Source organism: Cetorhinus maximus, chromosome 25 (genome assembly GCF_964194155.1).
Source record: "Cetorhinus maximus chromosome 25, sCetMax3.hap1.1, whole genome shotgun sequence".
In the NCBI taxonomy this organism is placed as follows: domain Eukaryota; kingdom Metazoa; phylum Chordata; class Chondrichthyes; order Lamniformes; family Cetorhinidae; genus Cetorhinus; species Cetorhinus maximus.
The window spans coordinates 29909668-29936558 of NC_135903.1; the positions used below are offsets into that span (position 1 = coordinate 29909668).

Genomic DNA, 26891 nt, shown 5'->3' on the forward strand with positions numbered 1-26891 from the left:
AAGATGGTGGAATAGGAAATCAATGTTACAAATTGGCAAAACAACCAAATTCAGAAATGAAAAGCTGTAGCTGTTGTACTCTTTTCAGAGTTTTGCAAGCTCTCTCTCTCTAACCACTGCCCCTTAACAACCAATGACTTGAAGTAGAAGATTAGCCACAATCTTGGTGAATGGAGGAACAGGCTTGAAAGATTAAATGGTCTACTACAGCCCCTATTTCTTATAATGTCAGAAGTGGGGATGTTTGTTGATGGCGGCACAATATTCAGCTTCATTCACAATTCGTCAGATAACAAAGCAGTTCGTGCCCACATGTAGCAAGATTTCGTCAATATTCAGGTTTGGGCTGAGATGTGACACAATTTCCAGACAATGACTATTTGCAACAAGAGAGAGTCTAACAATCTCCCCTTGACATTTAATGGCATTATCATTGTCCAATTCCCCTATATCAACATTCTGGGGGCCACCATTGACCAGAACCTTAACTGGACCAGCCTCATAAATATTGCAGAGAGTGACTTACCTCCTGCCTACCCAAAGATTTTTCACCACCTATGAGACACAAGTCAGGAGTGTGATGGATTGCTCACCACTTGTGCAGCTCTAACACTCAAGAGGCACAACATCTCCAGGACAAAGCAGTTTGCTTGGTTGTCACCATATCCACCACTTCACATTGTACACATTCTCCACATTCACTGCCTCCACCTCTGGCCCAATGGAGTTGCAGTTTGTGCCATCTACAAGATGCATTGCAGCAACATGCCAAGATTTCAACAGCACCTTCCAAACTTGTAACTTCTACCACCTAGAGGGGCAAAGGCAGTAGATACAAGGAAAAACCAACACCTCCAAGTTTCCCTGCAAGTCACACACCATCCTGAATTGAAAACAAGTCTCTGTCCTTCATCATTGCTGGCTCAAAATCCCAGAACCCCCCCCAACAGCATTTTGGATGATGTACCTACATCACATCAACGGCAGCGCTTCGGTTCATCACCATCGTCTTAAGAGCAAGTAGGGATGGGCAATAAATACTGGCTTTGCCAATGATGCCTACATTCTATGACTGAATAAATGTTTTAAAAATACATTTTTCTATTATTTTGCATTTTGTTACCGCCAGCAGCTGATCTGGCAATAAATCATGTTTTTAAAAAAAATCAGTAACCCAATTAACTTCTCAAAGATTTTAAATATTAAAGAATGAACACCATAGTATTTTTCTGCTAATTTAATGCATATTGAGAGAAGCAATGTAAAACAATGTCCTACGTTTTTGATTCATAGTCCTTCCAACTTGGTCCACCTGGAGTAGGAGCCATTACCTTAGCTAGTCTTTCTAGCATGAGAAGATTGGCTGTTTCAATACTGCTCTTTTTCATGGGGACTTCCTGTTAAAATAATCATAGTTAAATCAGCAAGTGAATACTTGGCAAATGGATGCTTCTGTGAAATATATAGGAGTCAAGGGAGTGAAAATTCTCATTGTGTTAGATACAGATTTTGTACTCATGAATAATTTTTTTATTTAACCTAGTGCAGCTTTTAGGTACTAATGGCATTACCATCAACAACATTCTGGAGGGTTACCATTGACCAGAAGCATTACTGGGCCCACTACATACATATTATGGCTACAAGAGCAGGTCAGAGGCTGGGTATTCCATGGTGTACGATTCATCACCTGACTCCCCAAAACCTTCCCACCATCAACAAGGCACAAGTGTGATGGAATACTCTCCACTTGCCTGGATGAGTACAGTTTCAACAACACTCAAGAAGCTCAATACTATCCAGGACAAAGCAACCCACTTGATTGGCACCCCATCCATAGAGCTGCAATGTGGCTGCAAGATGTGCCATCTACAAGACCCACTGCAGCAACCCACCAAAGTTTCTTTGGCAGCTCCTCCCAAACCTGACAATCAATTCTGCCGTTCTTTTGCAAGGTCACTGCCAAGCCCCAAACTTCACGACTTGCACCCCACGGAAAGATCTCATTGTGGCTACCAGCTACAGAGCTCAAAACAGCTAACTGAATTAAGATGCAAAAAAGCAAGATTTAAGGCTTGTCCAGTGTCATATTTCATCCGCACAATGAATAAACTCTAATGATTGTTAAACTTAGAATCCTGATAATGTAAAGGCCCAAATCAAATGACCAATATGTTACTTTACTCAGCTCTGTTATTTTCTTTTGTATTTATGCATTGTACTAGGAAAAATGATTGACTGTAACACTTACCTCAATTTGGTCCTCAGCCATGACAGAAGTTGATTTTAAGTAAACCTTTGATGAAATGAAACCTGAGGCTTCTATCATATAGTAGGTCAGAGGCAGCAGGCTTAAAGGAACAGCACCACCTCTAAGTCACACGCCATTTTTCCTTGGAAATATATCACTCTTCCTTCATCGTTGCTGGTTCAAAATTCTGGAACTTGCTCCCTAACAGCACTGTGGGTGTACTTTCACCATACGGACTGCAGCAGTTTAAGTAGGGAGGTTACCACCATCTTCTCCAGGGCAATTAGGAATGGGCAGTAAATACTAGCTTTGCCAGTGATATCCAGATTCCATGGGGGAATTACCATTCACCATTTGTTTCCTGGTTCCGGCTACTGAAATGTTATGAATATTTAAACTGCTCTCATACATAGGTCAGGTTTAGCTTGTTAAATCCTTGTTCTAAGGCATATAAAGGCAAAGTGCATCTCCGTTGACTTCAGCCAAATTCATTATTAGAGACAGAGGGCAGTATGCAGAGAAGCAACTGAAAAAGTCATGCAGGCAGAGGCTTTTGATACTCACTTTGCTCCTCACAAAAAGGGCCACATTGATGGATGACCAAGTGAAAAAGAAGGCAGGGAAGGACAGCCAGCAAAATATTAAAAAGACACATAATTCTCAGCCAAAAATGGAGTACCACCAAGTTTCTGACAAAGCAGCAGTCTACTTAACGCAGAGCAGAGATGCAGAACACTTTTGTGTCGCACTCAATTTTCACTTTTATGTGGAGTCACACAACAATAATAAGTTGGCCTCATCTGTCACTACCCCAAAATGTCTGCTTGTTGGGTCTTTCAAAAACTGATTATGATTTTGAATATTCTTTTTGGTGCAACAGGGCTTGAACTGCAGCACTTTAGGGATGAGAATCCATGTTATCAGGTGAGGAAGCCTAAGACTCACTCTGCATCTCTCCTACACTGCACATTGACAACATAGGTCAAGGTTCTGCAGGTGGAACCTGTGTATAGACTGTGCACAAGGCTCATAAAGCTCTTGCATTTTATGTTATTAATAATAATAACTCCAGAGAGCACCTGATGAGTGCTCTAAATGCTCAGTGCCTGCTTGAGGACTGATGAGAAATTGCTGGATGACATCCACTGTAACATAGGTCCACCCTTCATTGAAAGATCTGCTGTAGCACGGCTTCTAAAATCCTGTCTGTTAAACTGGCTTGCTCGGCCCCAAAAGGAATATATTGCTCAAAAAAATGGACAAATGTTTATGGGCAGACAACAATCCTTTAATAGCTCCTGACACCTGGTAATACATCCCTTGATCCCAGTGCTCCACCAGGCCATCATTGTCGCTACGATTCAGAGCACTGACTAAATGCTTTGGCCTGGGAAAAATCAGGAAAACGTGCTCAAAATGCCAGTTTCTGTGAAGTCACGCCCAAGTGACTTTGACCTTCCCTTCATCATTAGGTCAGAAGTGGTGTGCTCACAGGTGATTAGTGTAGTGTACCATTCAAGACTCCTCGGATACTGAAGCAGTCCATGCCCTCATGCTGGACGACCTGGACAATATTCAGAATTGGGCTGATAACTGGCAAGTAACGAGTCTAAGTTAATGGCTATCCCCAACAAGAAGAAAATCTAATCATTTCCCCTTGACGTTCAATGGCATGACCATCATTGAATACCCCACCAATGGCCAGAAACTGAACTGGACCAGCCACATGAATACTGTGGCTACTAGAGCAGGTCGGAGGCTGGGAATTCTACAGAGAGTAACTCGTCTCCTGACTCCCCAAAGCCCGCCCACCATCTACAAGGCACAAGTCAAGAGTGCGATGGAATACTCTCCATTTGCCTGGATGAATGCAATTCCGACAACACTCAAGCTCAACACCACCAAGGGCAAAGCAGCCCACTTGATCAGCACCTTAAGCATTCAATCCTTCCACCGCTGCACACAGATGCAGCTACAAAATGCACTGCAGCAATTCATCAAGCCTCCTTCAACAGTATCTTAAACCTGTGACTACTGCCACCTAAGAGGACAAGGGCAGCAGACGCATTGAAAATTCACCGCCTGCAAGTTCCCCTCATATGACTTGAAACTATCACCATTCCATCACTGTCACTGGGTCAAAAACCTTAAACCCACTTCCTAACAGCACTGTGGGTGTACCTACACAAGATGAACTGCAGTGGTTCAAGAAAGTGGCTCGCCACCACCTCATCAAGGACATTTACGGATGGGCAAAAAATTCTGGCCTTGCCAGCGACACTCACATCCCTTGTAAGAATAAGAAAAGTTTCCATTCAATCTCATTTGCATAAACCTAAACACAAAATTTCCCATGAATCAGTGTAATCAAGCAGTATTATCAATTATAATCAATTATTGACTGGAACAGACTATTGGGACTTCAAGATTACTGAACTAAACTAACATACTGAAAATTTCTTCAAATAATTGATTAAAGTTAAGAAACTGACCAATGTGCGTTTCAACTGACTGCTCATCACAGCTCAAGGACAGATTAAGTGACTGAATTTGAACTTATTCAAATGGTTGACAACTGATTCAGATACCTGAGAACTGACTTTAAGGTACTGTACCTTAAAGACATAGCATAAATTAGGCTTCAACTGATTGCTGGTCACTGCATTTGCAGGTCATTAACCATGGAGTAATGTGACTACAGAAGCCTGTGCACCCAAATTTCGGGGAGTACTGTGGTGAACACGCTAGGACAGATGCAATCAGCTGAAATTCTGCATGCTTATCTAGGTCAGTTTTGCGGCTGGGCCCGATTTTTGTAAAAGGTCAGGAAAATTCCAAGCATAAATGGCCACGGGTGTGACTCACTTATGTTTTAAATTCTGCGTTAAATGTGCTGTTTCCGTCAATTTTGCCCAGATAGGGCTGACACCTGGAAACCAAGTGGAAACTCCTGGGATTTATATTTAAATTTGCTGGCCTCACATAATGTAGCAGAGTCAGCTGCTACCTCGTAACCATGGCCATCACTGGGTTCACAACAATTCCAGCACCACTGCACCAGGTCAACATAATCAGTCATCATATCCTACCCACCTTTTAATCAGGAACAGTCGTAGTACATGGACTAAATTAGGTGCTCACTCATACTATACTGCATGATCAGCACCATTTGCAAAACAATTTTACTGCTATTCACAGAAAATACTAAATGAAGTATTTTATTTCATAATAGGAATTGCTTTATTTATCACAATCATAATTTCTTTTGGATTTGTCATCCATTCTTCTTGGGGGTCATGAAGCTACATGTGTTTTCAGTATGTAAAATGCACATGACAGTAGAAATCATTTCCTGGCATGGTTTCAGGTTTTTAGATTCATTGTGGTCATATGCGACAGAAGAAATTAGACGAGAGTTGTTTCCACTAATACGTGCACTGATTTGTATAAGTCGAACTAATAGTGCGTTTATCTAATATTTCTTCTCACTGGGGAGTGAGAAAGGGAGGGATAGCGCTGAATACTAAAACCAAATGACAGCAGCAGCTAAACAGGTCAGGGAACAACACTGACCCACAGAAGGAAGCAAAATAGCAGATGGTAGGAGATCGTGAACAAGGAGAAACAATCTGTGACAGAAATCACAGGCAAAAACAGGACGTGCAAAGGATTATGAAATCAGTTATTTCCTCTATTCACTAATGCTAGCAAAAAAAGGTTTCCATTAAATATTCATCGTGACACCTAGCACACAATCTAATAGATGGACATTGGCCTGGATTTTGCGGTCAGTGGAAAAGCAATAACTCTTGCTGCTGACCTCAAAGAAAGCAGCTCACAAAGACCTCCCAACTCACTGCAGTGTGGAGTTCTCCTTTCCCAACTGAAGTTTAAATCTGGCACCAAGTCAAGGGGTGTCTTGGTGTGCAGCAGCAGTGAAATCATCAGCAAGCCGGTAAGCAGCCAATCCAATTGAAGCATTCACATACAGCAAACAAATTAAAAGCACTTAATATTCTTCAATTTTAATTTAATTTCCAGATAGTGTGATTATATTAAGATAGAAGTTAAAATAAAGGTTAACTTTAAAAAAAAAATTAAATGTGAATTTTTGTAACATAATGGAAAAATTTGACATTCGACCAATATAAAATTAGCTTCTCAGGGTCAGCGAGAATGTTTAGCAATAATTATGAAGTTAGTGCAGTGCACCCAGTTACATCTCATTCAACAAAGTGTAACTTTCACATGGTTTTTGCAGTAAGACTAACAACATAAGAGTGGAAGTTCTTGTCAGTTCAATTGATTTCTCGTTGATTGCAGTATTGGCAGGAGGGAGGGGTGGTGAGGGGGCGGTGCCTCAACAGCATACCCTCTGCACCAGTGTAGAATCACTGATACCATCTACTGGATTTCCATACTGCTCTGCACATGCATGGACTCCAGAAGTTGCTGCCAGTTTCAGTGCAGTAATGACAGCAATGCTAACAATTTCACCTTCATTACCACTGTAAAATCTGGGCCATTAGGTAAGAGTTATATATTTGCACCACTCCAAAAATCTATTTTAATTTACAAAGGGACAGGCCTTACCTTCAGCTTGAAGTCCTTTGGGCGGTTGCTATTCTGATTTACTGCATTCCTAGTCGGTGTAATTTTTGGCATCCTGGTAGCGTATTTAGGTGCACTCAGGCTAGAAGAAATCAGTCCTTTAGTTAACAATTAAAATACTGAAGTAAGTAGTTCCATTTATGTAGTTAGCTGCTGGGTATTTTAATTACACACTTAACAAGAAACATTTAAAGGGGACAAGTGATCAGGGATTTTTATTTTCTAAAGTTAAAAGACACTTGCAAGTCACATAGAGATTCCTGGAACACACTTCCTTCAGCTACAGTGCTCAGTTTCCATCTCACACTTGCTAATGATCACTTGGTAATATAATTTGGCAGGTTATTTTATGTTTAAAACTTATAAACAATCGTCCGCTTGAGAAAAACATTTTCTCAAAACCACAGTTTTAAAGTGCATTTTCTAAATATAAGCATTACAAAAATATTTGGCCAATAGTAGTTCTAAAATACGGGGAGGAGTCTCATGAACGGAACCTCAACATGAAGACAATTGCATCCATCCACAGTCATAATATACTGAAAAGCAAAATATTTCATTCAAACTACCAATCAATGGATGTAATTTTTTCTAGTGAATGAACATAATTTGGATCGGATTGAAATGTTTAATTTATGACTTTTTTTTTGAAACAACGACCATAACTATTTTTCATTTATCTGAACACAAATTAACTTGTTGGTTCATGGAGAAGAGCTACTTTTCCTTGCAACACAGATGGTTCCTACATCAGTCCACCTAGAAATCAATCTATAATTTCCCAAATTGACCAGTAAATGTTATCCTTTCATCTACTATTGCTACCCAAGTACCTCCTATGTCTAAAATAGACATTTCAAGTGAACAGAACCAAAGTACATATATTTTGCTCTATGCTTTAGTTAAAAAAAAGGCTTCACACTTCTCAACGCTTCTGTAAACAAAATCCAGTATTAGATATGTTACTTAGGATTTAGCATAACCACAATGTTTACCGTGAAGATTTGCATACAGGGGGAGATGCAACATAAAGTTGGGTTTATTGCAGTTGACAGGGCTGTAGCAACACACTTCTCAATTTTTATGACAAATCGTTGGTTACAATTCAGACTTAAAATTCACTGACGAACAACCTGCATTTATATAGAGTCTTTAAATAGTAGAACCCCAGGCGCTTAACAGGAGTTTAATCAAAAATGAGCACTGAGCCAAAGGAAGGGGCATTAGGACAGCTGACCAAAAGTTTGTTCAGAAATGTAGGTTTTGAGGAACACCTTAAAGGAGAAAAAAGAGGGAGGGGAGAAGCATAAGGTTTTAGAGATGGGAATCCAGTGAGAGTCAGGATACAGAAAGCAGAAATTTAGATGAGATCAAGTTTATGGAGACTGCAAGATGAAAGCAGCCCTTTCCAACCTGTAATGCAACCCTGTTATATCAGTCATTATGCCCTGATTTTCCATCTGGCGCTGGCCTCAATATTTTAGCCTGGATTAGGTATGAGCCTCAATCTTATAGGAGAACTTATTCTTAAAGTGCTGCCCTGCAAAAACCTTAATAGGTGATTTTGCTGTACGAAGCTTAGCAGCAGGGAAAGCACTAACTCTAATAACGAAGAGCCTGCCTACAATGACTGGCTCATTTAGGCAACCTTTACAGTCCACTCTAAATCCTCAAGAGCTTTCGCTTAAATCTCAGCCTCTTCCTTCAGGTATCATTTTGAAAACTGGTTTAATTTGTCCATTACATTTGAGTTTTCTGTTAAGAAGTTCAGTCTTTGCGTTCCAACATCGAAATCCCTTTGAGCACAGACTGATGTTTGAAGAAGAGGCTTTAATTGTGACATCACTTCCTTGGAGCTCAAGAATGCATCAGAATTGTCCTCAATACTATATGCTGGTGAGTACATAAACTCAATAGGGCTCCCACTCTGGCAAATACTGAATATGTGCCAGAGTGTACATCTAATAAACTGGGCTCAGCTGTAATGAACCCTGATCAAGGCTTACACATGAGTAGTGTCCCATGGACAAGGGACCAAAGAACAAGAAATGTCTGTGAAAGTATACCTCAGCAAAGAGCCATTGCCTTCATGAGAGAAGAGGAGAGGAAAAATCGTTGGGAGAAATTTATATGTTTAGAATGATATTCAAGTCTACTGATAGGCAAACGCCTACACAGGTCCAACATGAATTTGCTGATTTTCCTCATCTTAAAACAAGACCACATGGTTGCTCTCTCAAAACTGTTTTGATTATCAGTTTGACAACACTGCAACAATATTAACCAAAAGTTTGAAATGCATTGCTATTGTGCTCACAAGATGTCCACCATGAGTTCCAGAGGATTAAGAGAGAAGAATTGCTCCCCCTGAGATTAAATATTAAGGTAGGTGTACAGAAAACAGATGAAAGATGTACCTGTTTCAATAAGCCAATTTTACTCTTTTTAATTTTTATTTTCATTCAAAAAATAACATACATTTTGTGAAATCATTGTCCAGATCGGTCGTACTACAGATATTTACATAAGTATTGGTCCATCACGATTATTGATAAAATTGTTCACATGCTGGAGACTGAAACACTGTTTACAGCCTAAGGTTAATTGACAATTGGCAATGGGACAGCAAGAATCCTGCCTATGTGGAAGAAAAGTGGAAAAACCTTTCATCAAATAAATAGAGAAGATTGAAGCCATTGGCTTCGGTCTCAGTCATAAACTCCATTCCTTTGCCACCAACTCCATCCCTCTGTTTAGCCACAGTCTGAGGCTGAACCAGACTGTTTGTAATTGTGCCATCCTATTTGACGCTGAGCTGAGCTTCTGACTCTACATGTTCTCCATTACCAAGTCTGCCTACTTTACATCTGTAATGTTACTGGTGGTCACCCCCGCCTCAGGTCATCTGCTGCTGGAACCCTCATTCACTCTTTGTTACCTCCAGACTTGACTGTTACAATGCTCTCCTGTCCAATCTCCCACCTTCCACCTCCCCCCCCCGTAAACTTAAGTTCGTCCAAAATTCTGTAGTCTGTATCCTAACTCACACCATCCCGTTCACTCATCATCCCCATACTCGATGACATATGTGGCTCCCAGTTTGGCAATGCTTCAATTTTACCATACACATCTTTGTGTTTAAAGCCCTCCATGGCCTCACATTTCACAAACACTGTAGCTTCCTCCAGCCCTACAACCCTGAGATATCTGTGCTCCTTCAAGTCTGCCACCTGAGCATCTCCAATTTTACTTGCTTCACCATTGGCAGCCATCTTTCCATCTCTATATCTTTTTCTCCTTTAAGTTGCTTCATAAAATCTACCTCCTCAACCAAGCTTTTGGTCACCTGACCTAATATCTCTTTTATGTGGCCTGGAGTTGAATTTTGTCTGATTGCACTCCTGTGAAGAACTTTGGAACCTTTTTAATAAGGTGCTATGTGTATGTAAGTAGTTGTTGATCATGGGTGCATTTTTGCCATTTATGAGTTTTTGGAAGGAGGTTTGCTGGGTTGATGCCCTTTTCTATTTTGGCACAAGTTTCCCTTTGTTGGTGAAGGGCAGACTTCTGAAAGAGTTACCACAAGATTATGCTGATCAGAGCCTATATATCATCACTTCAAACACTGATGTTTCAACTACATTTTAGTCATGAGATTTAGCAAAGCAGGAAAGTGTATCCTTGAAGGTGGATAAATCACCATGGCTGGATGGATTGTATCCCAGGTTGCTAAAAAAAATATGCCAGGGAGGAAATAGAAGATGCTCTGAGGATCATTTTCCAATCCTCACTAGACACAGGTGAGTACCAGGGGATTGGAGGTCTGTGAATGTTGCACCAATATTTAAAAAGTGTGCGAGGAATAGGCCAGAAAATTATAGGCTGGTCAGTCTGACTTCGGTGGTGAGAAAATTATTGGAATCAATTCTGAGACACAGGATAAACTGTCACTTAGAAAGGCAATGATTGATCAGGGACAGTCAGCATGATTTTGTTCGGGGAAGATCATGTATTACTAACTTAATAGGTTTTTTTGAGGAAGTAACAAGAAGGATTGATGAGGGTAGTGCAGTGGATGTTGTCTACATGGATCTTAGTAAGGCATTTGACAAGGTCCCACATGGCAGAGTGGCCAGGAGAGTAAGATCCCATGGGAGACAGGGGAAGGTGGCAAGTTGGATCCAAAATTGGCTCAGCGACAGGGAACAAAGGGTAATAGTTGATTGATGTTTTTGCAAATGGAAAATAGTTTCCACAGGGCTAAGTATTGGGGCCCTTGCCGTTTGTTGTATATATCAATGATTTGGACTTAAATGTGGGAGGCATGATTGGGAAATTTGTAAATGACGTGAAAATTGGCCATGTAGTTGATAGTGAAGAGGTAACTGTTGTCTCCAGGAAGATATCAATGGTTTGGTTAAGAGGGCGGAAAAGCGGCAAATGGAATTCAATCCAGAAAAGTGGGAGGGAGGGCAAACAAAACAAGGGAATACTCAATAAACAGGAGGATACTGAGAGGGGTTGAGAGAGTGAGAGACCTTGGAGTGCATGCCCAAGGTCCCTGAAGTTGGCAGGGCAGATGGATAAGGTGGCAAAGAAAGCATATGGAATGCTTTCCTTTATTGGGCGAGGTACTGAAAACAAAAGCAGGGATGTAATGATGGAACTGTATAAAACACTGGTTAGGCCATAGCCGGAATTTTGTATACAGTTCTGGTCACCACATTACAGGAAGGACAGTTGCTCTGAAGAGAGTACAGAGGTTTATAAGAATGTTGCCAGGGCTGGAAATTTGCAGCTATGAACAAAGATTGCGTAGGCTAAAGTTGTTTTCCTTAGAACAGAGGAGGCTGCTTTCTGATCTAATTGAGGTGTACAAAATTATGAGGGGCCTAGATAGGGTAGACAGGAAAACCCTGTTTCCCCTAGCACAGAGGTCAATTACCAGGGGGCATAGACTTAAGGTGATTAGTAGAAGGATTAGAGGGGGCATGAAGAAAAACATTTTCACCTAGAGGGTGGTAGGCATCTGGAATTCACATCTGAATTGGTGGCTGAATCTGAAACGCTCAACTCATTTAAAAGGTAGCTGGATCTGCACCTGAAGTGCTGTAACTGGCAAGGGCCAGGTACCGGAAAGTGGGATTAAAAATAAGCAGCTAGTTTATTTTTTTCTCTTTTTTGGCCAGTGGAGACACAATGGGCTGAATGGCCCCTTTTTTTCTATGTAACATCTTGTAGCTAACTACAAGAGTTCTAAGAGAAAGCTGCTCACCAGTGTATAAGTCCATTAGGCACAGGCTTGATTCTACAGGGAACGCATGGTACAGATAGGCGTTTGTAACCATAAAACAGTAGCATAGAAGGGCACAGTCAGAACATTAGTAGAGAAGCGCACTGTAGGGGGTATGCTGCCTAAATATACATGCAACATTATAAATAAGCTTGAGGAAGCTAGATTCATTACAAACTGCTGAGTTGAAACAGCTGACATTTTTTTTATTATTTCATGGGATGTGGCCATTGCTGGCAATGCCAGCATTTAGCACCCATCCTTAATTGCCCTCGAGAAGGTGGTGGTGGTGAGTTACCTTCTTGAAGTGCTGCAGACCATCTGGTGCAGCTGCTGCATCCACAGTGCTGCTGGGAAGGGAGTCCCAGGATTTTGATCCAGCAACAGTGAAGGAATGGCGGGTGGCATGCGGCCCGGAAGGGAACTTGCGGGTGTTGGTCTTCGCATGCACCTGCCGCCCCTGTCCTTCCAGGTGGTAGAGGTTGCACATTTGGAAGGTGCTGGTCGAAGGAACCTTGGTGAGTTGCTGCAGTTGAAAGGGTTGAAAGGTTATGGGGAGAGGGTGGGAAATTGGAGCTGAGGCCGAAATGAGATCAGCCATGATCGTAATGAATGGCGGGGCAGGATCGAGGTGTTGAATTGCCTACTCCTGCTCCTAGTTCTTATGTTCTTATCTTATACATAGTCCACACTGCTGCCACTATGCGTTGTTGATGGAGGGAGTAAATGTCTAAATTGGTGGATGGTGTGTTGATCAAGCGGGCTGCTTTGTCCTTGATGGTGTTGAGCTTCTCGAGTGTTGTTGGAGCCTCACTCAACCAGGCAAGTGGAAAGTATTGCATCACACTCCTGACTTGTTTCTTGTAGATGGTGGATAGGCTTTGGGGATGCAGAAGATGAGTTACGCACCACAGAATTCCCAGCCTCTGACCTGCTATTGTAGCCACAGTATTTAATTAACTGGTCCAGTTAAGTTTCTGGTCAATGGCAACCCTCGGGATGTTGATAGTGGGGGGATTCAGCAATGGTAATGCAGTTGAATATTAAGAGGAGAAGGTTATATTTTCTTTTGTTAGAGATGGTCATTGCCTAGCACTTGTGTGGCACAAATGTTACTTACCACTTATCAATCCAAGCCTGAATGTTGGCCAGGCCTTGCTACATTTGAACACAGATTGCTTTTGTATCTGGAGTCACAAATGGTGCTGAACACTGTACAATCATCAGTGAACACCCCCACTTTTGATCTTATGATGGAGGGAAGGTCATTGATGAAACAGCTGCAAGGTGGTTGGGCCTAGGATGCTACCCTGAGGAACTCCTGCAGCGATGTCCTGGGGCTAAGATGATTGGCCTCTAACAACCACAACCATCTTCCTTTGTGCTAAGTATGAATCCAGTTGGTGGAGAGATTTTCCCCTTATTCGCATTGACTTAGAACCATAGAAAAGTTACAGCACAGGAGGAGGCCATTCGGCCCATCTTGTCCATGCCAGCCCGAAGACACCCAGGTGCCCTTTCTAATCCCACCTTCCTGCACCTGGCCCATAGCCCTGCAGCTTACAGCACTTAAGGTGCAGATCAAGGTACTTTTTAAAAGAGTTTAAAATTTCGGCCTCTACCACCAACTTGGGGAGCGAATTCCAGACACCCACTACCCTCTGTGTAAAAAAGTTCTTCCTCATGTGCCCCCTACACCTTCTGCCACTTATGTTTGCTGGAGTTCCTTGATTCCACACTCGGTTAGATGCTGTCATGACATCAAGGGCAGTCACTCTCACCTCACTTCCTGAATTCAGCTCTTTTATCCACATTTGGATCAAGGCTGTAATGTGGTCAGGTGCCATGTGGCTCTGGAGGAACCCAAACTGAGCATCAATAAAGAAGGTTATTGCTTTTAAGTGTTACTTGATAGCGCTGTCGACAACACCTTCCATTACTTTGCTGATGATTAAGCATAGCCTGATGGGGCAGTAATTGGCTGGGTTAGATTTGGCCTGTTTTTTGTGGACAGGACATAGTTTGGCAATTTTCCACATTGTCGGGTAAATGCTGGGGTTATAGCTTGGCTAGAGGTGTGGGCTAGTTCTGGAGCACAACTCTTCAATACTATTGCCGGGATGTTGTCAGGGCCCAGAGCCTTTGCTGAATCCAGTGCCTTCAGCCATTACTTCATATCACATAGAGTGAATCAAATTGGTTGAAAACTGGTATCCATGATGCTGGGGATCTCAGGAAGAGGCCAGGATGAATCATCCATTCAGCACTTCTGGTTGAAGGTGGATGTAAATGTGTCAGCCTTGTCTTTTGCACTGATATGCTGGACCATGCCCTTATTGAGGATGGGGATATCTGTGGAACCTCCTCCTCCGGTCAGTTGTTTAATTATCCACCACCATTCACAACTGGACGTGGCAGGACTGCACAGCTTAGATCTATCTAATCCACTAGCTGTGTGATCACTTAGCTCTGTCCATCGCATGTTGCTTCTACTATTTGGCATGCATACAGTCCTGTGCTGTAGCTTCACCAGGTTGACACCATGTGCCTGGTGCTGCCAGGGTTGATCGACTGGCTTGATGGTAATTGTAGAATGAGGGAAATGTAGGACCATGATGTTACAGATTGTGGTTGAATACAATTCTACTGCTACTGATGGTCCAATTATGACAATCCGATAGTTTCATGGTCACCCATTACTGAGGCTAGCTTTTAATTCCAGATTTATTAATTCAATTTAAATTCCATGTGTCCCCAGAGCATTAACCTGAGCCTCTGGATTACTGGTCCAGTAACATTACCACTACGCCACCGTCCCCGATGTTAAAATAAAGCAAACTGCTTTTAGTGAGCAATACACATGACAAGGCTGAGTGGGGATTTTATTTCAAGGCATTCTCTTGAGAACTGACATTTATCCATTTAACTGTTAAAAGATTTAAAATGACTCGAGAGTAAAGGCTGTAACAACTTAATTCCACTAACTGAATCTCTTCATTGGGAAATATGTAAAAGCAAATCTCCCTACCTCTTGAAATCATAATTGCTCCAGGTGGCAGCACCTGAGCGTGGGGCCATTATTGTAGCCAGCTTCTCTAGGATGGCGATATTTCCTGCCTCAATTGTGGCAATGTCCTTCTCTGCCTGTAAAAATCCACACACAAACACAGATTTATTCAGTGGAGCCTCAGCATTTCAAACATCAAGGGCCAAAAAGTTGTTCTTCTGATCAGGGATTCACTTTCTCATAGTTTTACCTCCACTGTCTCTATTTTGGCTTCAGACAAGACTTGGATATAAAAAAGTTGTACAGCTCAGATTGTTTTTACTATTGTAAACGTTAATTTGTTTCAATTTATGATCCACACATTATATAAGTGGACAGCTCAATATAAAATATCTTAATATTTAGCTGAGGAATTGAATCTTGGGGATGAGCCGTGGTTCAGTTGGTAGCGCTCTCACTTCTAAGTCAAAAGGTAGTGGCTTCAAGTCCCACTCCAGGACTTGAACGCAAATATTATAGCTGACATTCCAGTGCAGGACAGGGGGAATGCTGGATGTGCTGTTTTTCGGATGAGACATTAAACTGATGCCTCACTTGTTCTCTCAGGTGGGTATAAAAGATCCCACGGTACTATTTCAAAAAGGAGAAAGGGAGTTATCCCCAGAGTCCTGGTCAATATTTATCCTTCATTCAACATCACAAAATCGGATGATCTGGTCATTATCACATTGCTGCTTGTGGAAGCTTGTGTAAAAATTGGCTACTGCGCATCTTACATTACAACAGTGTCTATACTCTGGGCCAGTGCAACCACTAGGCAAACTGGACGGTCGCCTGAGAGGCAAAATTTGTGGGGGCGGGGGTGCAAAAAAACTGGATGACTTATTCATCAAACTACATAAGTAAACAAGCAGGTTTTAGCAGTGGAAATGAAAAGGTCCAAATCTACTGATATACATCCACATATATTGACACACATATAGGTTTCCATGTATTTACACTGCAATCTTTCCCAAAAATTTCATACTATATTCCTCATTCTGTTTATGCAACAGTTTTACAAATTTGTACATCCTAATGACTATTCGAAAACTGCAAACCTGTAAATAATATCCAAGAACGCAATTTCATCTAGCCCACTCTATCTTAATGATTAATGATTGTGGAAATTGTGCATAGAATCATCTAGCCACTGTTGCAGGAACACATGGTATTACATCATGTAAGCCATATTAAACATCATAATCTGCATTTCTTTGAGTGCATATTCTGTGAAAAGTGTAGAACAATGAGAATGTACAATCCATATCATAATATTCCCTTTTTCCACGTAACAGGAATCTGTAGTTATAAGTGCAGAATCTTTATTCATACTAATGAACAATATTCGTTTTTGAAAGTTAATTGTGAGATGGGGGGAGTGTGGGGGATGCAAGGCTGAAGGTTCGCCTAGGATGCCTAATAGTCTTGCACCGGCCCCAAACTACTTCAAAAGTACTACATCGGTTGTAAAGCGCTTTGGAATGCCCTGTGTCCATGAAAGGTGACATATAAATGCAAGACCCATTATTTTGTGTGAGTTAAAAGTAGCTGCAGCTTACCTTCTGTTCCTTTGGCAATGGTTTTCTGGACATCACACTCCTCGGTTCTTGTGAAATTAGAGGCAGCTTGCCATGCATTGCTGGCGTGCCACTCCATCTAGAAGAAATCAGTTGCTCAGTGAAACAATGCCAGCAGTGAAATAACATCACAGTAACACTCTATTGTTATTGAAAAAAATTATTTTGATATCTTTTAAACACAGATTAAAAATTGCAATCCATACACTTTAGCAGACTTTCTTATTACAGCACAGAGGAAATTATACCTGGATTATACACCAAACTTGGCAAATAAACAATGCACCAAAAGTTGCAGGGCTGGGTGCAGGGTCCTACTATTAGAATGACCAATGAACTCCACAGGCCATTAATCCAGCAATTTATGGAGTAAAAGAGACATACCGTGAGTTCTGATTCCCTGCAAATTGCTGGATGATTTGTGTAACTCCACAGTTAACCTCACCAAGGTCAATAAAAAGTTTGCTCTCGCCATGAATTTCTCCATTGAATTTAATGGTGATTGTGAAATTGTGGGACTTACGACATTATTAGAAATCATTCCCACCACACTCATTGAAGACTGGTAATGTCACAGAGGACCCTGATAATGAGGTGGTTTATGGTGCTCACATAACACTCAACCTTAGAGGCCCATAAAGAGTAAAATGAAGCTGTAGAGTCTCACTCCAGCAGTTAGTAAGGTTCCTAGACGGTTTTTGTTCTTTAGACATGTTTTGGTAGTCTCTTGTGCTAGTCTTGCCATCCACACTCATGTTTGTGCAAGGAGGCAATAATTTTCAGGATCCAAAGTTGCTTCAGCACTTTGAAATACAAATTAGATTGCTTTATTTCAGAAAATAACATCTGGGACACAGCATGTGAGTAGGTTGAGACATGACATGTTAAGTGCAGCAATCTCAGGAGGAAAATAATTGACTTTGAGACTATGGTTCCCAAGCTCTCGAGCGCCATTTCTAAGCCTGTTGTAAACTAGTTAGTAGAAAGTAATTACTATAATTAGTCAATAACTCCACTATCAGCATGGTAGAAGGCAAGCAAGATGGATCGTGATCTTTGTTCATCTAGAAATTCCAACGTACATTCCTGTGAAAACAGTGCAATAGCATATCCACTGGGTGTTTCACTATTCTTGATCATGATAGATAGAACCACTGGTTTTTACAGTTCGTGGGTCACAAATGTTTGTATTTCAAACACCTACCCTCCCATTCATTCACTTATGGCCTTCACAAATACAGCAATTTCTAAAGGAAACTAGTTTACAATATCCTGTTCCTCTGCTTCCTTTGTCTCCTTTTTTTCTCTCTTTCAATCGACTCTCCTCCCTCTCGTTATTCTTTTCTCTGTCCCTAATTTAACCCCAATTCACCATATTTCCTTGTCCGTCATTCGCTCTGTCTTTCTCTATCTAGTTCTTTCATTGGTCAAGAAGATAAGCCATTGAACAGAGTTCACAAGGTCCCAGATGCGCTCTTATCAGATCAACATTCTAGCAATTTGCAATGTCAATATTGTGTGACATCATTGGTGAGAAAAAAAGTTTAACTATCAAATATCATCCACTTGATTGAAGGTTGAAAAAATGATTAAAAACTTAGAGATGGAAGGAGATTTAAAAAATATAAAAGATTAAAAATTATAGTATGTACAATATACAATATGTGTGATGAGTCAGCCAGACTTAGGAGTTTTTCCGCTAAGAAGACAATTGAAGATAACTTTTACCAGTTATTTTTTTAAAAATAAATTACAGCAACTTATATTTACATTGTACACTTAACGTAATACAGCATCTGAAGGTGCCTCACAGGAACATTAGGAAACAAAATATGACACAGGTGGAGATACTGGGTCAGATGATCATAAGGTTGATCAAAGAGGTAGATTTTAAGAAATTACTGAAAAGAGGGAAGCAAGGTAGCGAGGTGGAGGTTTGTAGGAAGGGTGTATGAGAGCTTAGGGCCTAGGCAATTGAAGGTGTGGCCACCAATGGTGGAGTGGTTAAACTTTGGAATGCTCAAGGAGCCAGCATTAGAGGAGTGCAGAAATCTCAGAGGGTTGTAGGGCTGGAGGAGATTATAGAGTTGGTTGGGGGGAGGGGGGGTGTGGGCAAGGCCCATGGAGGGATTTAAAACATAGGGTGATCTTTTTAATATCAAGACATTTCTTGACTGGGAGCCATTGCAAGTCAGCATGAACAGGGGTGATAGGTGAACAGGACTTGGTGTGAGAAAGGTCATGGACAGCAGGGATTTGGATGATTTCATGTATTTTTTTATTCATTCATGGGATGTGGGCATCGCTGACTAGGCCAGCATTAATTACCCATCCCTAATTGATCTTGAGAAGTTGCTGGAGAGCTGCCTTCTCAAACCACTGCAGTCGATGTGGTGTAGGTACACCCACAGCGCTGTTAGGAAGGGAGTTTATGGAGGGTAGAATGTGGGAGACCAGTCCTAAATGCATTGGGATAGTGTTACAATCATGGTAAGGACTGTTAACACTTGAAAGAGAACTCCTAACACCAACAATCAACTGACAGAACTATGCCACAAGATTTCACGTTTTTAAACAAAAACAAACTTTATTGTATATAAGAATAATTAAACAAAGCAATCACTGTTAACACTATAGATTATAATTGCCTATGTTATGAACTCTTTACTTCCTTTTACTTCCCCTGAATAACTCCCTTATAACATTTCAACAATTTTGAAGCTTCATTCACTTCTTTAGGACCAACCCACAACGTATGCCATAGCCCTCCAGAATTCACTTTAATTCTCCTTAGTGTTCGAGCTGTTCTAGGGTCATCTTCTATGGGGATCCTTCCATTAGCTTTTGGCTAAGCGACCCTATGGATGCCTCAGCTCCTTGTTCTAGTTTCTGGGAGATACCCAACTGTGTTCTCACAGCTTCCAAGCTAACACTGCTGACTGCTTTCTGACACAAGACTCTGTGAGGATCATTGTATATTTATTCCTCTAGCTTCAAGCTACAACAAATCTTCCGGCTGCTTCCCCCCCCAAAAAAATCCATACTGAACTTGAGCTCCACCCACATTCCACACGGTGAACAATAAAGTTAGTATTCTCTCTGTTTAAAGCGCAGGCCTGACATCTATCCAATGAGATGTGGTTTACACCAAACCAAAACTGCACCTGCCTGCTTTCTGAGCAAACACCCAGATAACTTAAACAAAGGAACCTTCTAACCTCCACGGCCGATCTCCATGACAACATGGCATACTTTGGGATGGTCTCAAACAGATATATAAACTAATTATTTTACCTTCAACTCAACTCTTTGATTCTGTAAGCCATATGAGCTTAAGGGCTCTACTAGAGGTCACACTGAAGTTGCATCTCACTCCAGGGTGTACTGCAGGTTCTCAGAATCCTACTGTATGGGCTTTACAGATAGGTGTTGCATTAGTATTGCTGTAAGTTATTCAGCATTCCATGGCTCTCAAAGAACACCATGACAAACTGCTCTTTAGCACAGAATCTCACAGTGCAGAAGAGGCCCTTTGGCCCATCGAGTCTGTACCGAAACATGAGAAACACCTGACCTACCTACCTAATCCTATTTACCAGCACTTGGCCCACAGCCTTGAATGTTATGACGTGCCAAGCGCTCATCCAGTGCTGTTTCCTACACATCTCTCATGCCAGCATCCTCACCTTGGAAGGCCCCCATGGAAAGATAGTGGCGTGGTGGTAATGAATGGGCTTAGTAATCCAGAGACCCAGGGTAATGTTCTCGGGACATGGGTTCAAATCCCACCACGGCAGCTGGTAAAATTTGAATTCCATTAATAAATCTGAAATATAAAGCTAGTCTCAGTGGTGGTGACCATGAAACTATGATTGATTGTTGTAAAACCCCATCTGATTCACTACTGTCCTTTAGGGAGGGAAGGAAATCTGCCATCCTTAGCTGGTCTAGCCTACATGTGACTCCAGACCCACAAAGTGGTTGACTCTTAACAGCCCCCAATGAAGGGCAATTAATGATGGGTCATAAATGCTGGCCTTGCCAGCAAAGTCGACATCCCATCAACAAATTTTTTAAAATGGTGTATGTTACCATGGAACATGCAGCCAATGACTGCATGAAGTAGCAAGGCCAAACATGATGCCTTGAGTGGCAGATGTGCCTGCCTGTTGTTCACTTATTGAGTATAAAGGGCTAGCAAGTAGAGGAGATTGAAGAGAACATTTACCATGTTGTACTGGCACCAAGTGATCAAGCTCTTCCACACGCACTCCATCAATAGATGCTTTCAGCATTAGAATTTAAAACAAGATCCATTGCAGTGTCCCAGCCCACACCACAACTGGTGAGAAAAGAGTATACAGCTAATTTGCCATAATGGTAGAACAAGCAAAGAGAAGCAGCAATTCTGCAATTCTTTTCCCTTTAAAAGACATGGTAGTCAGTGCAAGATTTCAGGATTATGTCCATTGTTGACACAGCACATGCTATGAACTTAATGGCTGCTGCATGATTACTTGCCTTTGAGTAAGCATCCTTTAGCCAAACCTAATTTGGCATTTTTCATCTGCTAGAAAATATCTTTGCTCATTTGCTCTACATGAATGAGAAACTGCACTGACATGGCTCACCATCTCCTGCCATTCGTGTACCATCTACAAGATGCGCTTCAGAAACTCACCAAGCCTCCTTAGACAGCACCTTCCAAACCCATGGCCACTACCATCTAGAAGAACAAGGGCAGCAGATACATGGGAATACACCACCTGGAAGTTCCCCTCCAAGCCACTCACCATCCTCACTTGGAAATATATTGCCGTTCCTTCACTGTCGCTGGGTCAAAATCCTGGAACTCCCTTCTTAACGCTGTGGGTGTACCTACACCATATGGACTGCAGCGGTTCAAGAAGGCAGCTCACCACCTCTTCTCAGGGGCAATTAGGGATGGGCAATAAATGCTAGCCTAGCCAGCTAAACCCACATTCCTTGAAAAAAAATTCTGTCCCATCAGCGTTAAATACTGCCATCTTCTTGCATTGTACCCTTCTCTGGCATCATATTCAGGCTTTCTTTGCTAAAAGCAGGACTCCTTACTGTGGGTTCATTGAGAATCAGCAGCAGCAAAGGGCTAAACAAAAAAGCTTTTTCTCCTTCAAGAGCTGCGGCACTATGGATTCTCCACACACCATAGGCTCCATGCTTGTGGACGGTGAGTAGAAGACACGTTAAATATTTCAATTACCTAACCTTGTGGGGGTGCAGGGAGGCCGCTCCAGTTGTGTGGGAGTGCACACGAGTTCCTGGGGCATGAGAGGGGTTCCCTCACAATCAGAAACTCAACCCTTTGTTTTCGTTATAGGGTAAGCAGGAAGAGAAGCATGGAAGGAAGAAAGCAAAGTTCAGAGCATCCTTGATCATATAAGAATCTATATAATTAAAACCAGAAGTTACCACAGAGAAGTTAGAGTCTTGCGTGATTCCTACAGGCAATATATTTTATTTTATAACGCATTACAGCATGCAAGGAAGTTATTAAAGAGAATTAGTTGATGAAGGGAAAATATTTGCCACAAAAGAAGAAACCAAGTTCCATGGAGGCAGCTTCAGCAATGGAGTCGATGTGGAAGTTAAACTTGAAATAAGAGGTGATGGGATCAAAATATCGAAAACTGAAGGTCCAAAGATAGAGTCATCACAAGTGCAGTAAACTGTACGTTGGGCTTGCAGAAAAAATGAAGAAACCACACCTTTGAAAAATTGAAATTATTTCAGGTGAATTGCACCAGTTATCCACTTCATTTGGGCAGAGCTGGGGTTTCCTGGCGAAGTTTCCTGTTGTAAGGTAGCCGAGTTGTACTATTAATGATAGGGTTGATCAGCAGACACTTCTTGGGTGGAAACTTCAAGTTTATTTATCATATACTCAGCAGCAAATACATGTGTGCTCTCAACTCCCAACTCTATCTCTACACTGACTGTTGAGGTAGCCTGTGCTACTCTCCTATTGGTTACTACAGATCATGTGATCTTGCCTAACAAGTATTATTCTTAAAGGCACATTATACACTAAATAAAACCATAATACTACACCATCCTTATGGGTTACATCACATATATAAATTCCCACTAGTTCCACCTCTGTTTCCCTGTGTGCACTTCATGCCTGCATGTAGCTGGCATAATTGCCAGGATTACATCCTGGTGAAATGGTGGCCACAACATGTGGAAAAGCCAGCTTCCTCATAGCAACTGACTCTTTAAGGATATAGCTCTTGTTGGGTCTTTTTCTTTTCTTAAAAATTCTCTTCACTCATCACTCCTACCAAGCAGCTTCCAACTGCCAAATATACCATCCTCTAACCCAACTAACTGGCTGCCCCAGTTGCACCACTGACTGACCGCTACTTCAGGAAATGCTCCTGACCTTCAGGAATTTAGGCAGGCTCAGAGTCTCCCCACAGCTAAAGAATGGACATCTCATTCCACTGTTACAATAGCACAGCTGAACCGCCATCCTCAGGGCCCGAAAATGTTCTTGCACTGTTGAGACTAAATGTAATCAGTCGCTGCACTATACCAGGGGAAAAGGGCATAAAATCAGAAGGAATTGCATAACTTTAGTGTTATGAAATAATGGATAGAATTGTATCAGAAATAGAGAAGACCACTTATCTGGAAAAAGAGGGGACAAAGCCCTGGATAATCCCTGAATTAATAAGAACAAATGACCTGTTAGCCAAAGCATGGGACTATTTGAAAGGAAGCTAAATACCCATTAACATAGCTTTAATTAGGCTTTATAATGGCAACTTACTTAAAAGAGCAAAGTCAAAGATTTTGAAGATATCCAAAGTGAGGTAGATGACCTAAATTCAAGCACAGAGGTCCAAATATGGGAAATCCAAGTCAAAAATAAGCAGCTGAGTGGCGCCATGCTGAGAGCCATACTGGCCATCATAGATTAAAACAGAACTTCTAAGGTGATTGCTAATTTAAGAGTCAAACAAGAGTTAACTAAGAGCAAGAAAGAAGTAGTTAGAAAGGGAATGTAAACAATCCAGCAGAAGCAGAAATAGTACAAAAACAATGACCTACTTTTCTTTCTTGTAGTCATTCCAGCTGGGTCCTCCTGGGTGAGGAGCCATTATGTCAGCCAACCTTTCCAGCATTATAATATTTTCGTTTTCAATCTGCGTTCGTTGGGACTCTAGCTTCTACAAGAACAAGTGGAGTCAATTCTATAATTGTATATTTGAATATTCCTCTAAAATTAGATATTGACAAACTAAACTGAATTCCAACCATAGCCTTTATAAGTTATCCAACTCATTTGGGATCATGAACTTGAGGTGCCCAAACAGATTTTAACTCTTTAGTTGGATTATGTTGCAACTTCATAACTTTGCAGAGCAACAATTTTCCTTTTCAATAATTTGCTCAGGTCCACGATGAAATAATAATTTGCTCAATTCCAGTATTTCGTATTTTTTTGGCAACCCACAAAGCAACAGATACTGATGAGTGTAAGCTATAGGTTTGTTACCAAAAGACAATCATTTTCTACTGTGGTCCACTTAACCTTGAATTTTGGTTTGGCTTGTTAGCACTCTTGTCTCAGCAAGAATGTGTTGAGTAAATAACAGTGTCTCACATGTCAATGCCATAATCAGGGAGGGCTATATTGTCAGAGATATTCCCAATGAGACATCAGCTGAAACTTTCATTTGACTATTTCAGTGCATTCAGGCAGACAAGATTGTATGGCACTATTCAAAGAGAGAACAAAAAAATGTCTGCCTGTATCTTGACCACCATTCCTTGCAGAATCAACATTGCCAAAAACATTGTGGCATTTTACATGCTCACTTACATAACCACAGTAACTGCATTTCAAAGTAATTTATTGTATATGAAATGCTTTCAAAAGAATTTCTGAGAAATGTAACAAGGCACTGGATAAATGCAAGTCTTTCTTTCCTCTAAAAAACCTATAAAGCTTTAGCCATTAAAGGGGAAACAACTTAAGGTGTTTTCATTCATCGATTACGTTAACAAGGAATTGTACTCGTTTAAAAGGAGAACACATCCTATTTGGTAGCTGCATTTTCTTCCTCTGAAACATTGCTGCAGATGCTAATTAGTTTCCTTCAGCGACTGGAACTGAGTGCCTCTTTGGGGCTCGAGATAGTCTTGGGCAATGGCCCTTTATGACCTATGATTGTTAAGGTGACACCAGAGCTGAACATATTGAACAGTTAAGGCTAGGTCAAAATCTTTTCTGAAGCTTAAGTTATTTGTATCCTACCTTCTGCCTGAGCTTGGCTTCTTCTCGATCATGTTTTGGTGGCCTGTAAGAAAAAAGTTACATGATCAAAGAACTCAAGCAATGACTTATGACTACAATATGTCTAATATCTATATTAGTTTGGATTCTGTGCTTAAGGGCAACTTCCAGGAAACTTCTAAGAGAACAATGGGCACTTCTTACAGGTCCAATCATCTGAAGACACAAAGAAATTTCAGGGTTGGCAGCTTGATTCACAAGTTACCCTCCCAGGGAAAAGGAAAAGGTATGTTTTTTTTTTGTTTATTCTGAGGGGAGCCCTAAAGGATTTTAAAAAATACTTTCCTAATTAAAGTTGCCTGAATAATCTCAACATGGGATAACAAGGCAGGAATCAAATCTGTAAACTGAGAGGGGAAAGAATTCATATCAGAATCAATTTCTACAATTTACAGGATATCAAACTGTTGCAATGAACTTCATTGCTATGGGAAATGTACAATATTGTATATTTCTTTTGATGGATACTTTGACACATCACGAGTGTTTCAAGTAATCTTGAGAACTCAATGTTTAAAAAAAAACAAAGAAGGAATTGAATAGGAAGAAAAAATAAAGGATAAGGAAATGGAGAGAAGAGCAAATGGAAAAATAAATAGACACACAGGGCAATGAAGGAATTAATGATAGCGAAGGCAAAGATAGCCAGGAATGACAAAAGAGAAGGAAGAACAGTAACAAGGTGATTTGGAAAGCAAGAAATTGAGTACAAATTCCTGAAGAAAACAATGAAATAGCTAAACTGTTACAGAAGAAATTTTCATTTTTGTTTCTTTCCTTAGAGTTGTTATTACTGCTGAATAACTGGGTCAAGGGGGAACCCACAGGAAATGCGAGGGAAACGTCCATGGTACAGCAAAGTTTGATGAAGTAATGAGATTGACCAAGTCTTCAATTTAGCAACAGGAAACAGAACCTACTGTGTTTCCCTGTTTTATTCTTCCAGTGGATAGGCAACCTCCAAAGACATCAGAGTACCTGTAGTGTATCTTGAAACTAAGTCCTCACACTATGGGCGGAATTGTCCCAGATTTGCTAAGTGCGGTAGCGGGCAGGAAAAATGACGCTTTACCCACTAACCACAATGGTGGGTTTTTGTGCTGTATCATCCTCTTCCCACCTTATTAATTATGCGGGTACCGGAAACATGCCGTCTCATCGGTGGGTAGCCTCTGATTTGTCCGCCACGCAATTACCTCACCACTTCCTCACACCGGGTGCCATTTTTAAACAGCAGCCGCACACACTGTTCTCCATGCTTGCAGCCCAGGGCTGCTCCAGTGAAGACATGGCCTCAAAAGCCAAGAAGAGTGCAGCCCCCCGATTCAGTGACACATCCCTGGGATGCCTTCTGGATACCGTGGAGGCCTGCTGCAATGTCCTGTACCCCTGCTCTGACCACAGGAGGCCCATCAGTCTCACCAATCCAGCTTGGGAGGTTGTGGCAGAGCTGGTCAGTGCCAACACGGCACACAAGAGGTCAGCCATCCAGTGCAGAAAATGGATGATCTCATCCGTGCTGCCAGGGTAAGGCAACCATCTTACCATTCTAATCTCACACACGCGCAAGGCTATCACACATTCACCGACATCTCACACACTGCCAGCTCAAGGGACATCACCACTCACTCTCTCTCTCACACACACCCAAACATCTCCATCTGGCCTCATCTCCTCTGGAGACTGCCTCCCCGGCCTTCACCATCTTGAGGCCACATGCACAGATCAAAATGTGCCCAACACATACTGTGGGATACCACCCACCT

At 41.4% G+C, this 26891-nt stretch overlaps 1 protein-coding gene across 1 annotated transcript; it reads right to left on the reverse strand.

Annotated features, from left to right (window-relative positions):
- Window positions 1–1274: 1274 nt before the first annotated feature.
- LOC144667684 (uncharacterized) lies at window positions 1275–26349 on the reverse strand. Its single transcript, XM_078529138.1, has 7 exons — window positions 26327–26349; window positions 25087–25129; window positions 23877–23995; window positions 16764–16860; window positions 15184–15299; window positions 6845–6944; window positions 1275–1397 (listed from the first exon to the last, which is right to left on the reverse strand). Exons 1-7 carry the CDS (start codon window positions 26347–26349, stop codon window positions 1275–1277), a joined length of 621 nt encoding a protein of 206 aa, XP_078385264.1.
- Between the last annotated feature and the right edge of the window lie 542 nt (window positions 26350–26891).